Genomic DNA, 17,953 nt, shown 5'->3' with positions numbered 1-17,953 from the left:
CGTATATATTTAATAACCATTTTCTTGTCTTTACGCAATTTTACTGTATTTATTGCCTGTGGTAGTTTCTGCGAATGGTATGTCACGTGATCTCTTTGAAGTTAATATTCCAATTTTCAAGCAACTTAATCACGCTTACTTCAGAAACGCCATTATCAATATGTACATGTTTTACGAATTCTGGCGGTCGTTAGCGCCATCACCGTGGCAGTCACGCATACAGCACTAATGACTTCACACGATCTGTGTATAGTGCCACTTCCGATATTCTCTGCATGACAGAATCGCAAGCTGCTGTATATATTATCAATTTTAATTAAGTGATGACTAGGTTGTAATGTGTATACTTATCCCGTATATTGTCCCAGCGCGTATATACCTGTAGGGCAAATGAAAATGTGTCGGTACCACAATTTGTAATAAATATCCTTGCAAAGAATTTGCCTGTGAGTCGGGCGAAAAATTATTCTCTAAATATTTACCACGACGGCATTCTTTTCAAACTAAATGAGTTAGAAGTAGATGCGGTCGAAACTATCAAGATGATTTTAAGTTGTGTATAGACAATGCTAAAGATATAATCAGAATTGCGGCTGATCACACAGCAAAAAAGAATTGTAGGATGTTGACGGAATTCCTGAATAGTTTTGTACCTGTACGTATATCCCGCCTAAAAGTATCGCTGTACATTTAGTAGATCATTAGTGCTCTAGTCTAATGGGCCTGGTAGATATTTTTAATGGCTGTCCATGAATATGAATAAATTGGTAAAAACAAGTTATTTAGCAAAATATCGTGCGTTTAATTGCTTGAGACCAAATTGGCTAATTCCGTTATTAAAAAATGTTTTCTGATCGCAACTTATCACTAGCTTGCCAAGATCTGGCCAATACTTCTCAATTCATTTTTGAGGCCACTTTAAGATATGTACTGATGATGATTGCTGAGTGTTGAAATACGCAATCGGTAAGCTCGATATTCCCAGCTTCCAAATCAGAAATTTGAAATAGGAGAGTATTTCGTTTCCGTTTATTCTGCATTCGTGATTGGAAATTCGTAAGGGAGAGTATTTTCATGCTGACTGACGGACGGCCTGTGATTTTACGGTGTAAATAGTTCATCGACAAGATTTGTTTATCAGCCTCGTTACGTGGAGAAAAAGGGAGAGAATTCTATTGGTTTCATTCCTGGAAAAAAATCATTGCTTGTTACGCAACAAGAGAAAGATTTATATTTCACATATACCTCCCTGATTCTAGAAACGAAAGTATCGATCATTTTGCGACTGGCTGTTACAGTCCGGGTACAATTTTCTTATTTTATATTAGGCTTCGGTAATAACCTTAAAATGGGTTTTGTCCCATAATGTCTCGTCGTGTTTTCTTGTTTAGCTATATTTGAGAATACGATTTCGTTGTGTGTTGTAGATCTAGAGAATTTGACTTGCTTGCTAAATTGGGCTTGTCCAAGCAGCGGAACCGTTATATCTCATAGTCTATACAATATCATCTATCAATATGAGCTATGATCAATGTAATTTACTCATTGTTTTAAATATGCAGTTATTTATAAAAAAAAATCTGTCATGGGAGGTAATAAAAAAGACAACAAACCTAATGTGGAATTTCGCAGAGGTGGAAAATACAGAAATTCTGCAAAAGCATTGTTGCCTTATCGGAGTAAGAAAGCAATCGGACATCCCATTGATAATGCTGGATTCTTTTCCACTGTGTTTTATTCGTGGGTAACCGGCTTAGTATGGAAGTTATACAGGTGAGCATTTACTAAGTTGTTTAATATTCAATCCCTATTCCAATAGTTTATTTTTGTGGTAGTCGCTGATGTAATATAAATATATATGTGAATGATATGTCTAGTTTAGTCGGAAGCATTTGGGCATGCATACCACCGTGCCGTAACAAATAACAAGAGATAAATTTTCTGGAATTTGTATATTACAGACTGCAGTACGGCGATAACCGCCTTATCGAAATATTTCAGTTTGAAATTATTGTTATACAGCCACGGTTCTAACATAACCCTGTGAAATTAAAAACTTCCTGAATAATTTGGAACATGTTTGCACAAGTGAGTACCCAAGGAAAACTCTGAAGTGGCAGGATAATCGACGAGTGTGACATGAAATAAAAAATTTTGCTGGAAATTCATAAAAACATTATATTTCAGCTCCTTTTTATATTTTTTCGAGCTCAATTTTTTTTTTTTTTGATGCATTATTTATGCATTTTCTGCCTGTATGATCCACTGGCGATCATTTTCGGAAACTTGCAAATGATTTTTTTAAAGCATTAAATGCAATTCAATTATACATCGCTGATATCTGAGAGTCTAATAGTATACTCCGACTAAGCGGGTATGAATTCTTATCTACTATCGGCTGTGATTTAATACTATATGTATTTAGGTCTCCAGTTCCAATTGAAAGCCTGTGGAAAGTTCCAAAGTATGACGCTGCCGAAACCAACTGCCAGAGGTTCGTTCGATTATGGTCTGAGGAGATAAAAAATAGAGGGGACTTGGCATCTTTGAAACGGGTTATTTTCCGTTTTATACGTACAAGACTGGCCGTTTCTACAATATGCATATTATTTTTTGTTCTTGCACAGTTTGCAAGTAATGGAATCGTCGTTAGGTATTTGCTGCAATATGTTGAAACCTCAAACTCAGACTTGAAAGCCGGGATATTACTAGTCGTTGGGATGCTGATAGCTGAAGTGATAAGATTGATTTGCTTCTCCATGTCATTTGCTGTAAGCATGAGATCTGGAGCCCGCACTCGGGCCGCATTAACAATGGCAGTTTTTCAAAAAATACTCCAAGTACCACCAACAGAATCCTCGAGCGTTGGAGAAATTGTGAATTTATGCTCTAGCGATGGTGACCGCGTATTTGACGCTATTAATGTTGGACATTTGCTGTTAACTGGTCCTATTATGTTCGTGGTTGGCACCACTTACGTTTGTTTTTTAGTTGGACCAATTGCATTGAGTGGTTGCGGTATTTTTATTCTAATTTTACTGCTTCAAATTGGTCTGATGAAAGTTTTGAATCTTTTAAGACAAAAAGCTGTCAAATTTACAGACCAGAGAGTAAAATCAATCAATGAAATTCTCTCTTCCATTAAACTTATTAAAATGTATGCATGGGAGGAATCTTTCACTAAAGTTGTTCATCATATACGAAATAACGAATGGAAGTATCTTCATCGTGCAATGTTTCTTCAAAGTTTTAATATGGGGTTGGCCGGACTAACACCTTACGTGGCCACGATAGTAACAATAGTCTTAGCGATATTACTGGGTCAGAACATCACAAGTTCCGAGGCTTTTACTTGCTTTTCAATGTTTCATCTCATGTCGTTCAGTTTGAAGGTCATACCTGTGGCTATGAAGAATGTCGCAGAAGCAGGGGTGGCGATTGACAGAGCTCAAAAAGTATTAAATCGAAGAGAATTCATCGATTATTTGACGAAAGAAATAAAATCACCAGACGTTCCTATTGTACTGAATCAAGCAACTCTATCGTGGCCTACGGAGAGTTCGAACGCGGATGGCGGAAATAGTGTTGAAAAATCTGACGACGTTTCAAATAGCATTGATGTTGAAAAGAGTGGATTGACTAAAAATGGATTGTCCACATCGACACAGTCATCTTCGTGCCTCAGCAACATTACCATGGAAATAGCCAAAGGGTCGTTAATCGGTGTTTGTGGCCGTGTTGGAAGTGGAAAAAGTTCTCTTGTATCTAGCATGCTCGGTTATCTTCAATTAGATGATGGATCCGTAGCTGTAAGCGGATCGATTGCTTACTGCGCTCAACAAGCGTGGATAATGAACGATACGATTCGTGATAACATAACTTTCGGATTACAATATGATACTGAGAAATATGATAGAATAGTAAAGGCGTGTTGTTTGTTGCCAGACTTTGACATATTACAAAGTGGAGATTTCACTGAGGTCGGTGAACGCGGGGTCAATATGAGCGGCGGCCAAAAACAAAGGATTAATATTGCAAGAGCGATTTATATGGATAAAGACATATATCTTTTAGACGATCCCCTCAGCGCGGTTGATGCCCATGTCGGGAAAGCTTTATTTGAAAATGCAATTGTGAAACTTTTGAAAAATATGGGAAAAACAATAGTGCTAGTGACACATCGACTTGAGTATTTACCATACTGTGATAAAGTAGTTCTGATGAAAGATGGTCGCATTTGGGAACAAGGAACTCACGACGAACTTTTGAATGACGGAGACGAATATTACCAACTTTATAAAATGTGGTCAAAAGAAAAAGAAGGCGATCAGCAAGAGAAACCGAAAAATACAATAAAAGAGAAACTATTGCCTTCCGTTGATGATGAAATTTACAGCCATGCAGAAAAAATGAAACGTGGTCGACTCATGACCATAGAGGAAAAAGCGAAGGGAGCTATAAGCGCCGAAGCCTATAGAATGTACATTAAAGCCGCTGGAGGTTGGTTCGTAACTATTTTTAACTTTTTCACTTTTATTTTGTTCATTGGTTGTCAGCAATTTTCATCGGCGTGGATGTCATATTGGCTAAAACAAGGATCTGGTCGCAATGTTTCAACAATCGAAGTTATTGTCAACAATTTTACGGGGCTACCAAGGGAAGCAAATTTTTCGTCGGGTTTTAACTCTACGTTTGATTTTACTGTTTCAACTAGTCTAACACCAAGTCAAACTACGGTATCGCCCCTGCCCTTTGTTGAAGATAGAGTAATTGATAACCCAAAATTGTACTTTTATCTGTCTGTTTTTGGATACACTATTGCTGCTTCTGTATTTTCCATGATGTTAAAAGCTTATGTCTTCGCCACATTGAGTTTACGTGCATCTCATGGACTACATAATATGTTATTTGACAAAATAATGCACAGTACCATGGAATTTTTTGATACAACACCGACTGGACGAATACTGAATCGATTTCAAAAGGATCAAGATATGTTGGATACTATAATTCCGATGTTGGTGGATTTAGTTCTGTCATTTTGGGTTCTAATTCTTTCTTGTCTTATTTTTATCGCGTATGTGTTTCCGTACTTCCTTGCTTCTATGGTGATCTATGTCCCCGTATTTTTGGCTGCATTTTTCATCTTTAAAAGAGCTGTTACAGAGATGAAACGTCAGGATAATATAACACGTTCGCCATGGATATCCCACATCACCACTTCAATTACTGGTATCCACACAATTCGAGCTTACAATCGAACAAAAGATTTTCTCGTTCGGTTTCAAGAACTTTTGGACACAAATTCGATCCCATATTTTCTCTACGTTGCTATTAATCGATGGCTAGTCACCAGACTCGATTTTATGGCTATATCACTAGTCGTTCTCAGTTCTCTGCTTATAGTTCTCACTAATGGTGCGATTCAGGCAGCATATGCCGGTCTAGCAATTACTTCGACACTTATGCTGTCACTGATCTTTCAATTCACGGCACGAACGTCAGTAGAAGCAGAAGCTAACTTTGTTTGCGCTGAACGAATCGTTCACTACATAACCACTGTTCCACAGGAGCCAAAATCTGCCGGTAAGGCTGATCTAGATCCAAAATGGCCTGAGTTTGGTTCTGTTCGATTCAACAACGTGAAAATGCGGTACAGAGACGGACTGCCTCTCGTTCTACAGGATATATCATTCACTATAAATACTTGCGAAAAAATCGGAGTTGTTGGACGCACGGGATCTGGAAAATCATCTTTGGGGGTTGTGTTATTTAGACTTGTTGAACTGTGTGGAGGCAGCATTGAAATTGATGGTGTCAATATAGCAGAATTATCATTATCCCAATTGCGATCAAAAATTGCAATCATTCCACAAGAACCAGTTTTATTCACGGGTACAGTCAAATACAATGTCGACCCGTTTGATCAATATTCGGAAGAAGAAATCTGGCTTGCTTTAGAACGGACACATCTCAAAGAAACTATATTATCCCTGCCTATGAAACTAGAAGCCCCAGTAAGCGAAAACGGCGGTAATTTTTCCGTTGGTGAAAGACAATTAATGTGCCTTACGAGAGCATTATTAAGGCGCAATAAGGTGCTTATTTTAGATGAAGCCACCGCGTCAATCGACGCAAGAACAGATAGACTTGTGCAGGATACTGTAAACGAATATTTTTCAGATTGTACGTTAATTACTATTGCACATAGACTGCATACAGTAATGACTTGCGATCGTATTATGGTGTTGGACCAAGGCACGGTCGAAGAGTTCGATACTCCTGATGTCTTGTCAAAAAATCCAGATTCCGCCCTGTCGAAATTACTTTCTTCAACTATGGGATAAAAACGTTTGCAGAAAATGAAACCAATGGAATTTTTATTTTCGTGTTATAAGTAAATATCTATAAAACACCAAACAATGCTTGAAACCAATATAAAAATGTCTCGTGGCCCTGTGGATCGTTTTGTTATTATGTTGTTGTTGTTAAACAAATCGTTGTTTTTTTCAACTACTCGACCAATTGCTTTGAAATTTTCAATGGTTAAACTTGTTGCTGTCGCTGGAAGGCCATCACTTTTATTTATTTCAAAAATATCTGTGGGTTCTATGGGATTCGTTTTTACTTCGAAGTTTTGTGTGATGACGTCATCATAATAAAAAATTACGTGCCGTGGTTTCGTGATCACACCTCAGTGATCTGGTTGCTAGATTACCGGTACTGTAAAATATTTGTACTAATTTGTTTTGGCCTTCGTGTCCATATATTTGAGCATCGCTCTCTTGTTTAATGTAAGTTAAATTCTTCCTATGTCGTTCCAGTTGTGTGGTCCTTACGATAGGATTGAAAAGATTTGCTCCTCATTAATTACTACTTAGGCTTATTGCACAATAGTAAATGCTAAAATATATTTCACACATGATATTGCTTCCTCTTATTTTCAATTATTTTTTGATATGCACATCGGGGTTTTTATTCGCTATGTTATAAAATGAAATGTGTTTTGAACTATATATCATTAGTCATCATTCTATGTTGCTTATACTTGCCACTTCTTATTTATTTTGTTTCCCGTAACATGGTATTATTCCTTGGAGGCATGATTGGGAACTTGAATTGTTTAATCTGAAATCTGATGGTATGCCTATGGCGAAGGCGCTTGAAAATTTGAATGTACGTTTGTTTCAAATTGAGTGTAAGCGTTTATCCATCGTCTCTGTCAATCCGCTATTCTAATAAAAAGCAGATGGGTTTTACCCAGGTTGAAATCATGTATTAGCGTGTTCTTCAAACTTTTTTCATCACGACCAACTTGTCACGGCCAAATTTTTTCGCAACCCTTAGAAACTGAAATAAAAATAAATTAAAGTTTTATAATGCAAAAAATATTAAAAAAAAAATTATAAAATTGACAATACCTTTAATAAGACCGAAGTGCTTACATATTCTCGCACAAAAGATCGAATCTTGGCCCTGTTTCGTAATGCTGAGTCTCGTGACGAATTCCAAATCTTTCAAATTCGATTGATATTTTGTTTTAACATAAGTTAGCGTCGAAAAGGATTTTACCGCAACCCCATTGCTCTTTCGCGATCCACGAGAGGGTCGGGCCCACCAGAGTCATATCCTCCTCAAAAATTTTGTGAGATTTGCATGTAAAAATTGACATGTTGAGAACGGGAATCCAGTGTTGAGTATCATGTCTTGCGGGAGTAAAACAATGTAACGTCCGTATATATTATACCTCATTTTATTTCGTATTTGTTCATGCCATGCACTGCCAGAATAACCAGCTTCAAATGAATAGTATAAGAAATAATTTAACAAGTAGTCCATTTTTTAGTATTGTTTCTTGCTACATTGTACTTTTTTTGGATATTAGCGTGGCAATGAGATCTTTTAACTAATATTACATACTCACGCATGTTTTATATTGCACTCTAACATATTTAATGCTTTTTATTTTATGATAATTAAATAGAATGGTGACGGTGATTTTACCCTCAAATAATTGTTATTCTATCTTTTATGAAAAAAAATTGCTGCATTTGGAATTGATTTTGAATATGAATTCTTATTTTTAACCTGAAACAAATAACTGGTTAACCATCCCCACACCCGACATGGACTGGTAACCGGACAAGAGACCGTGGCGCCCCATATAAACAGGCCGTCTTATCGACTTTCCTCTCCCCGGGGTATATATAAATACAAATACTATCCCTATCCTGAATTAGACTAAAGGATAATTACTTATGAATCACACTACATCAGTTGTCTCTAAGCGGTACATTTAAACTAAGTTTCGTTTTTAAATATTAATAATGCGAAATACTTAATGCATTCTCATATTGCTTAACCATTTGTATATTGCATTTGCAGTACTTTGATCTATTTCTCTTGCCATTTCACGGTACGAATTACATAGTTTCAATGTAAACTTGTCCTGTCTTATGTAGCTTTAATGATCTAAAGTTGTATGAAGACAGTGAAAAAATAGCTCAGTAATAGCCCTCGATTTTGGTTTACTTGGGGTTCAACGTTTGCGTTCGCTCGACCTAAAGTTTTATTTGTGTTATCAGCAGATTACGTCACTGTTAATTAGTTTTCTCAAAGTATTATTTATCCATGTTCTCAAATAGCGAAATCCGCGCAAATCTGACGTGCTACATCTTTTGCACAGCCCACAAGTCTAAATTAACCATTAATATACATATATATTTAAATTAAATCGATTCAGGGACAATTGTACATGGCAAACAGACAAAATATCAAGATGGCTGACACCGGAACGTATTATGTGTACCAAGTTAAGGTTAGGCCATAATTTTATTACAATTTTCCTTATTTTAGTTTTATTACGAGTTCCAAGTGACTTCCGTAGTATTTGTACCTGGAATTATGGCCTAACCTGGTACACATACTACGTTCCGGTGTCCGCCATCTTGGTTCACATACTTCGGAAGTACCCAAAATTCAATACATAATGTTCCTGGTACGGTTATTAAAAATCATCCGCATAACCGAAAATATCATCTTGGACTTTACAAATCATAAACACAATATAAATCGTAGTTCTACAGACGGTGAGCGTTTATTGTAAAAAAAGGCAAATAAAAGTGCAATATCTTAAAAAATAATAATATATAAAATTTTGATTCGTTAGAATATGGGTACCAGGTATGTCATACACAGGCATTATTATAAACATGGAAGAAATGTCTACTTTCCTCAAGAGCAAAGCCTGGCTGACTCACTTTTATCATAAGAACGTTTGCTAAAATGTAGCAATGACGGGAAACACGGAAATATTGCACGATTTACACGAAGCTAAAATACAACTTCGGCTTCGAAATCGATATTCAGTAAATATCTAAAAAATGATTACAATCATACATCTCATAAAGATTCATGCTCAAGACAGGGAAGAAAAACGTGGATCGGTATGGTGCGTCATAGCCTGTCCTGGCATGTGTCAATAATGGTCTATCCTGCCAGGTTCCCAATCCTGGAGTTTTAACACTTTCGGTAACAAAATATACGACAATGTTGGAAGATCTAGGTCATTGCGCCCTCAATATGTGAAAATACAAAATAGCACTGAAATAAATACTTGGCATTTTAGCATTACATTTTAATATATATAGGCAATCACTAGCTGTTATTCGATGATCATATTTTGTTGAATATAATATTTCAATTTCATGTCACATCGAGGGCAAGAAAGTTCAGAAGAAATAAGGTGCTGATATAATCCTGGTTATTTTATTATTTTTAGTTTCTCCCACTTGGTATTTTTCAGTGAAAACGACATATTTCGTCTGCGCCACTTCACGAACTTTTCCAACTTTGAATTCCATCTGCCATTCGAAGTATCATCATCAAATATTTCTATTAATCCGAATGGGATGTATATGTTTCCAAAATTGTGATCCCGGCTTCATCTGACAGGTTTTCTTTATTATTAGAATTAGTTGTCGCTGCCCTAACCGATCCCAAAACGCTTATGTGATAACTGGGGAAATAGAACGTGATCGTCTTCTGAAACTAGCAATTCAAAAAGAGGTTGCACGCTTTGTTCTTCTGTGAGCTTGTGAGCAGCTTGATTTTCTCCTTACTGTCATTTACATCAGTCGCGTCTTCACCATTTCAGCAATAGGTAAAGTAAGGCTGGTTGGATTAACAACCCTAGTCCCGACTGAGATCCTTTAAAACAAAGTTGTAACGTAAGTAGTCTTCCTTTAAATTATTTTATTACGATTGTCGTGGTGTTCTATCTATATGTTTGGAATGATGTAAAAAAAGCTGATCCCGAAGTATGTGAACCAAGATGGCGGACACCGGAACATAGTATGTGTACCAGGTTAGATTTGGCCATACTTTTATTCCAATTCTTCTTATTTTAGTTCTATTAGGATTTCGTGGACTAGCTAAGTGACTCCCGTAGTATTTGTACCTGAAATTATGGCCTAACCCTAACCTGGTATACACATACTACGTTCCGGTGTCCGCCATCTTGGTTCACATACTTCGGGAGTACCTAAAAATATCCGGAAACATTCTCTCCAGTAACAAACGTACTTTTTTGATATTTTGAGAGCGTGGTCACTATGAATCCAGAAGTGTTCAAATTCAGTTCAGGATAAATAGCATTCATAATCGTATTATCTGCGATTGTATTGTTACCAAACAAATTCAGAAAAGAGAAATTTCTAATTTTGTCGATAAAAGTTTTTACCCTTTGTCGCCGATGTAGTCGATTCAGTAGTGGTAGACGTAACTGCTGAATCAGTTGTTGTATCTGTGATATTGGGTGATGCTTCTGCAAGCAAATTTCAATAATGAAACCCCACCTCATTTTTGTATGATAATAAACCAATCAAGTGAATAAACATTAGTCCCAGATGAGTCATTATACAAATTTAAAACGTTACGTCGTCTTTATTACTTGCGCAAAGTATCCAAGATTAAATTTAAATTCTAGTAAATGCATTCTAGTAAATCTATTTAAGGGTAAACCTATTTTTTTAATCGAGCAGTCATTGTGCGGTTATAGACTAAAAGAATATTGCCTGTTATATACTGAAAATTACCTGTAAAATCACCGCTCGCAATGTAGAGAAAGTATGTTTCACCGTAACACCTGACACAATAGTTATAGATATATATATATATATAAATTAATTCTAAAACTCACCGTTCACAATGCAAAGAAAGTATTCTTCATTGTAACAGCTGACCCATTCTTTAATGTATTTATCACTTGTATCTCTCCGTATTGTCAGGCACTCCGACCCGTTTCCTTAAAGCATAACATATGAATGAGAATAGGATGTCGAGAATAGGTAATGCCATTACAGTGAAATATATACGTGTGTAGATGATAAGTATAAGATCAAGTCCACAAAACAACTAGCAAATAAGGAAACTAGACAACACCACATATCGTCACGCTAATAACCGAATTGCGTAAGTCATTTTTAGCAGTTTTGAGAAAAACGTAAAAAACTTCCTAATGATATTGTTATGCAATTGAGAGTCAATAATTTGCCATGGTTCAATTTTTTGATCGTAGCCGGATTTAAGTTAATTTGTATGACGCAGTTAAGTGACGTCATAATGGCGCACTGTGACTTAGGCAGAAATGTGTCTATGACTTGGGGACATACGCAATTTTGCAACTTTACTATATGCACCAGTCCTGAAAACTAAACATTCCAAAAACGAATGTAATTCTCAGTATCTACAATGTCTAATCCCCAAAATAGCTAATCAGTTTCAATTGCATTATTTTTTATGTTTAAAAATATATGTTTCATCAATATAACATGTTCTGCACACCCACCGAAATGAGAATGAGAATAAATATAAAGAATATAACAGCAATGCACCCAATATAAAAGCCAACCAAGGTGAATTGGACTCGGACAGTGAATATCACAAGTGCACGTCTTCCTATACTGTAGTATAAATTCAAATTAATACGCGCTAAGCTAGAATCCGAGATGCAAAAACTGGAAAATACTTAACCGAGATTATTTTGCCTTTGTGACGTCACAATAGTCCTGCGGTAACCATGATAAATCATTATGACGAAACAATTGCACAAATGTGCATGTCATACTAAATCGCCATTTTTATAGGTTTCGGAATTCCTAAAATAAAATCTGAGTTAACAGACAGGTGCGCAGCCTTACATAAATACTTATTTTAATAAAAACTCAAAATCGCCAAAAATGACTTACGCAATTCGGTTATTAGCGTGACGATATGTAAATGGTGACTGCTGAGGTGCGAAAGAGCCGATTTCACGAGATAAGTGAGACATTTTGTGTCCAGTTTATTGCAAGCCGTACAGACGTGGATATAATGATCTGATTTAAACCCTATTTGAATCCAAATATTGTTTCTCTCTTATGTTTTTTTTGTAATAAATAAAACACCACGATGATCCCGAAAAGAAAGACTAGGTAGGGGTGGTATAATTTCTTTAATTTTTTTTTAATTCTATTTATCATATTTATGCTTGGATTAATATTTCAAGGCAGTTGGTGTATTTTCAACTATTTTTATCCAGTTAGGCGCTCTGCTTTATATTCCATTTACTTACTCTCTCCGACAAAAAGTGTAAAGTTCTTGCACTGCATGGTCGCCGAATTAAGGTGACTTTGATTCCAAGCATTGCTCAATGGAAACGGCATGAGTATTGTACCATTTTTTTCACACTCGTCTTTTGCATCATACCAGTTTTTGAAACTTGTTCGCAAATCTACAGCAAGACCTACTGCAAGAAAACAAATGTTTCAATCAAAATTTAAACATTAAAAACCGAACCAAATCTACTGCAAGAAAACAAATGTTTCAATCAAAATTTAAACATTAAAAACCGAACCATTGTCGAATATATCTTCAAATTACGACAAGAAATGTTGTTCTAATATCTAGGTTTAGCGTGGACCAAATAGGTTTCAGACACTTGAAATTATTTAACCTAAACACTAATAAATTTTTACATTCCCATTTCCTATATAAAGATTTATCCGGCACCGTGCAAAAGAAAATGATAATAGTACACAAAATCATTAATTCAGCTTGATCTATTCTAAATTATATGCAAAATAAGATTACTTTGATCGTTGCAGTCCCCTCCTTGAACTGGAAGTGTACTGGCGCTGGTAATCCACGCAATCACGAAAATGTAAAAAATTGCAATCGGAGTCATCATTCTATCAGAAGTTCGTTGACGAAATGATACAACTGTACAGCAATGGCACGCTCATTATAGCGCTATATATATATATATGAACTGTATATGAATTGATATTATATACTGTGTTTACACTGTAACTTGAGTCGCCTATTCAGCTACAAAAGATATTTCAAAGGGGGTGTTTGTGATTCCCTATAGGATGATTTTCGCCGTACTTTGCTACAGATAAATATAGTCTAAAAAATTTTCACTTGGAACAGATTACGTTAATGCGTATAATAGAATACGGTATGACATTGTGAGTTTTAATCAGGAATGTCCGATTCAAATAAGAAAATTACTGGATCTAAAGCTGCCATTTCCTTTCCATTGTGTTTTTTAAATGATCGTGGTTTAATAATAACGAAAAATACTTCGAACAGAGGGTAACATTCTGTTTTTATTTTTAGTATCCATAACACAGTCACACAGGGTAACAAAATATTACTAATCGTCCAGCTAATCAGGAATAAAAATCTGCATTATATGAAGAAAACTGATACGGTGACAAATTGCAATATTATCATAATCAAGCTTAGTGTGGGATAAAAGAACAGTCATTTTTATGCAATTTTGCTAAATTTGCAGCAATGATTAATGAGAGATGTAAATAGCTTCGCTCTTTCCTCTATATCGCCGGTGCATTTTACCCTTTCAAGACGCTCTCTGGACGAATATAATTGCATATCTTTTAGTTTATTCACATTAACATTTGTTCTTTTAACTTTCTTCATTTAAATGACGTACCAAAGTCCCGCCCGTGTACTGATGCATCAATTACCATTTTGCAGGCTTGTCCATGGGACATTTTTTTCTGTCCCATTCCCATCCCATCGAAAATATGCCTGTCCCATCCCATCCCATGGATTCCCATTGGAATGAAATTCAATAAAGATTGTTAAATTTAGGTTTAGAGTCTACTGAATAAGAGTACATGTACGAAGAGACATGCAAAACAACGAAATTTACGGACTTTGTTAATTTTATATTCATAACTATTATACATGTGTCCATCAGCGCCTTCACGAAGTATATTTTTAATGCTGAATATGTTTTGCTCTTTATAACTAACAAACGAGCTATGCTCAAATATATGGACACAAAATCCATAACGAAATGTTTTACTATCAACTCACAATTTTTCATAGCTACAGGTTTTTCCTGAAGTATACGTTAGTCAATATCAGATACCCAGCTTAGCGAGCTATCTCAAATAGATGAACTGAAATAAACTATTCGAATTACTTCATCAGAACAGGGTGTGCGACGTATTGTGCCTCATGTGTCTCTTTGTTGCGTTGTATTGTAAGAATTTCAAAATAGAATTTCATTGTTGCGTCGTAAAAACTCCCGAAAACGAGCTTATGAAAAATAACATATAAATATCTCCGAGGGGATTTTGCATGGTATATTTTTTTAGATAATTTTCTTACTTTGACGCTGTACAGTACTGTAACGCCTATAACAGATACGATTTTATTTAGTTTCAAACAAGAAGACGGAAAACTAAATTAAAGGAAAGTCCTGGGGCATTTAAAATTCATTCGTGCCCGAGTGCACTTTGTTTCTTGTATAATTTTGGAGTATGACTTGCGCTTGAAACTATTTATTGTTTGAATGAACCACCCCCGACCTATACCGCCAAAGCACATATATACCGTATACGCAAATATAAAAATCCCACCTCAGAACATTAAGGCAGGACTGTGGTGGAGCCAACTTACTACATTTCCAAGCTCCCGAAACCGGAATCAAAATTGTAACTTTCCTGGAGTTAGGAGTCGAGAGCTTGCTTAATTAAAATGTCAGTTTTTTCGTGGTCAAACTTCATGAGCATGCACGCACCTTTTTCCGTAGTTGACAATCCATTTAGATAATTTGATCCACATTCAACAGTATCTATTCGTATTCTATAATCTGTATTGCGATTCTTTATGTTATGTTTACCCATTCTCGGGTCAGCCTTTTTTATTTTTCCAGACCAGCCGCTATGGTTCGAAATTTGCTATCAATCAACTCCCACGCGCTAACTTGTTTTTTCAAATGGCGGCAACTTTTCGTTGCTTGGTTTTAAATGATTACTTAGTATTCAAGTATTTATACGAATGCTCAGTTATAAACATCAAAAATATTTCCAGGTAACCACATTTTCTGTCAAAACTGTCACAAAAACAAGAGACCAGTGCTCACAAATGAAGACAACGGTTGTGCGTCACTATCTGCACACAAAGCTTCAGCTGAGCACAAGCTCGATAAAAAGGTATGGAGAAAAACATGAAGGAACCAAGTGTTCTCATACGACCTAAAAGTGTCAGGCAATTTGACAACAAAAAGTAATAAATAGCCTTACAGACACTTTTTCCATCATTTAGTGCTGAGAATTTAAAATTGATTGGCCCGTTTGTTGCGGAGAAAATGGGCAATTATAACAACAATCACGACAACAAGTACAGTAACGGCACAATTCGTGCTACTGATATGTAAACATTTTGATAATGATAAGGTTTTAATGAAGCCTGCGCCACGCAAGATAAATACATGGCATAGAAGTAAAGACAGACATTCGCAACAAGCCACATCCTATTATACCTTCATATGAATTCAACTTCACATGATATTTTGAAGTACGTCAGTGACTTTCATTAAATATTTCCATACATAAGCATACATGGACCAGGAAATAATGGCAAGATTCACACGTGTCCCATACTTGCTTGTGACAATAAACGATCTGAATACGCGTGATTATTCGAATCGAAACCGAAACTATGAACAAAACAGCCACAAGGTGCTTTGATATGATTGTTTATTTTAAATTTTTGTCCACATTACTGTTCAGTTGCATCGCGATGGTGTGTTGTCAAATAGACTTGAATCAATATTCGACGCTATATAAATAGAATTCGATAATTATGTTATATTATTTTTATCGTCAAGGTGAAAATTCTCTCACTCGTTGAAAGCTTGTTATTGACACTATAATAGGCTGGCCTTAACTGCCTGATCATTCATGTGCTGACTATGCGTGGGAAATATTGTGCCTGCCGTGCATATCACTGTTCTATTTTGGTATAGATCGCGACAGTTTACGGTACTCCCGTAGTATGTGAAGTGTGAACCAAGACGGCGGACACCGGACATAGTATGTGTACCAGGTTAGGGTCAGGCCATAGTTTCAGGTACAAATACTACGGAAGTCATTTGGCCAATCCCCGAACTCATAATAGTACTTAAATAGGGAAAATTGGAATAAAATTATGGCCTAACCCTAACCTGGTACACATACTATGTTCAGGTGTCCTCCATCTTGGTTTACATACTACGGGAGTACCCAGTTTTTCTCACTTTGTACCTAGTTCGATACCAAAGTGAAAGTTCTAATAATCTTGCTGAAGAAGAATTAAATTAAATAAAAAATGACCGAAGTCTGGTGTAAAAAAAAAACAGTTTTAACAGTTCATTTGCGAAGAGTTCATTCTATAATGGCTAATCTAAAGTAAAAGAAACTTGGAAACTTAAAAATGTTTTCTACCGACAACTGTTTTTATCTTTCATCTAACCCAGTGGGCTTCAATCAGGCTTCCGCGGCACCCCAGCACACACCAGGTGTTCCCTTCAAGTTTACATTCAAATCCGAGAGACTATATTAATACAATATATGTAGGCCTATATCGTCCAAATTCTTCATAATCAAATACTTATTAGGTTTTCTATTATTGTTAAACTGGCTACTGGAAAAAACTCATTTTGCTTCGCCTCCACCAATTTATATACAATTTGGTTTTCATACAAAATTAAATTAGAACGTGTCACGAATTTATTTGTGTTTATAAGTGTATGTCACCTACAAAAAACGTCCAAAAAGCACAGTGACTAGAGTGAATGATATTTTGCCATTACAGAGCTGAATTTGGTGAAACTCACTTTGGCAAAGTTGCTATTCTATGTCACTTTAAAGCTCATAAACTCCGTAAATATTTCATGAATTTAGCAAAACCCGACATTGGTTACCCGAATTGAATACAAATAATAGTCAAATACATCTCCAAAAATATGCGACATTCACACGTTGTGTTTATCGAATTCTCTGTGATTTGGAGATGAAAATCGATTCTTGGAGAAAATGTGAGTGTATGTATTTCATGATAGATGTCAAAAGCTTCTTAAATGCGTCGAAATGGGCAAAACAGCCATTATTTACAGGAACGACGCAGTGTGATGTCACAGTTTTTCATTCCACTTTTAATTGAGACCACCTCCTTATCGGCAACTTAAAATCCGTCAAAACCACCAATGTACTCGTTAAAACGTGCAAACCTTAAAAATTCACTGAAACACTCGCTAAAGCGTGAAAATGACTTAAAAACCACTAGTAAAACTCGCTAAATCCACCAACCTATGAATATTACTTTGGAAATATGAATGACCAACCAGCCTAGGTTGTAACTCACTGTTACAATCAGTTTCGGATGGGTTGTTTCTCTCTTGTTGCCTCTGATCTGTTATAAATCGACAGCTCCCAACTAAACTTGCCATATTGCTGAATATAGTAATCACAAGAACCATATAAAGCACAGACGGAAAAACTTCCATCGTGGCGAAACGTAGAAATATCCAAATCCTTTAAAAGAAACAAAACAAGTGCGCTGAACGCAACGTATCTGTTTATTACGATATAAATAAATGAAATATCAAAACCGT

At 36.0% G+C, this 17,953-nt stretch overlaps 2 protein-coding genes across 2 annotated transcripts; one reads left to right on the top strand and one right to left on the bottom strand.

The window, feature by feature from the left end:
• The first annotated feature begins 1,566 nt into the window (after positions 1 to 1,566).
• On the top strand, positions 1,567 to 8,443 carry LOC120330853 (ATP-binding cassette sub-family C member 5-like). The gene is made up of 2 exons (XM_039397814.2): positions 1,567 to 1,773; positions 2,426 to 8,443. Exons 1-2 carry the CDS (start codon positions 1,586 to 1,588, stop codon positions 6,345 to 6,347), a joined length of 4,110 nt encoding a protein of 1,369 aa, XP_039253748.2. The 5' UTR covers positions 1,567 to 1,585; the 3' UTR covers positions 6,348 to 8,443.
• A 298-nt stretch (positions 8,444 to 8,741) lies between these two features.
• LOC120331671 (uncharacterized) lies at positions 8,742 to 13,305 on the bottom strand. The gene is made up of 5 exons (XM_039398794.2): positions 13,132 to 13,305; positions 12,614 to 12,787; positions 11,201 to 11,305; positions 10,742 to 10,825; positions 8,742 to 10,209 (listed from the first exon to the last, which is right to left on the bottom strand). The coding sequence occupies exons 1-5, from the start codon at positions 13,226 to 13,228 to the stop codon at positions 10,145 to 10,147; spliced, it is 525 nt and encodes a 174-aa protein (XP_039254728.2). The 5' UTR covers positions 13,229 to 13,305; the 3' UTR covers positions 8,742 to 10,144.
• Between the last annotated feature and the right edge of the window lie 4,648 nt (positions 13,306 to 17,953).

Source organism: Styela clava, chromosome 6 (assembly GCF_964204865.1).
Source record: "Styela clava chromosome 6, kaStyClav1.hap1.2, whole genome shotgun sequence".
Lineage (NCBI taxonomy): Eukaryota > Metazoa > Chordata > Ascidiacea > Stolidobranchia > Styelidae > Styela > Styela clava.
Note: the sequence above shows the minus strand (reverse complement) of the source record. Positions and strands in the feature narration are given on the sequence as shown.

Bases quoted from the DNA above. Each gene is read 5' to 3' on its own strand.
- LOC120330853 (XM_039397814.2), top strand. From the start codon at position 1,586: ATGGGAGGTAATAAAAAAGACAACAAACCTAATGTGGAATTTCGCAGA. The intron at 1,774-2,425 runs GTGAGCATTTAC...ATATGTATTTAG, and splicing joins TTAGTATGGAAGTTATACAG to GTCTCCAGTTCCAATTGAAA.
- LOC120331671 (XM_039398794.2), bottom strand. From the start codon at position 13,228: ATGATGACTCCGATTGCAATTTTTTACATTTTCGTGATTGCGTGGATT. The intron at 12,788-13,131 runs GTAATCTTATTT...GTTTTCTTGCAG, and splicing joins AGGGGACTGCAACGATCAAA to TAGGTCTTGCTGTAGATTTG. The intron at 10,826-11,200 runs GTGAGTTTTAGA...ATTTGCTTGCAG, and splicing joins CTTTCTTTGCATTGTGAACG to AAGCATCACCCAATATCACA.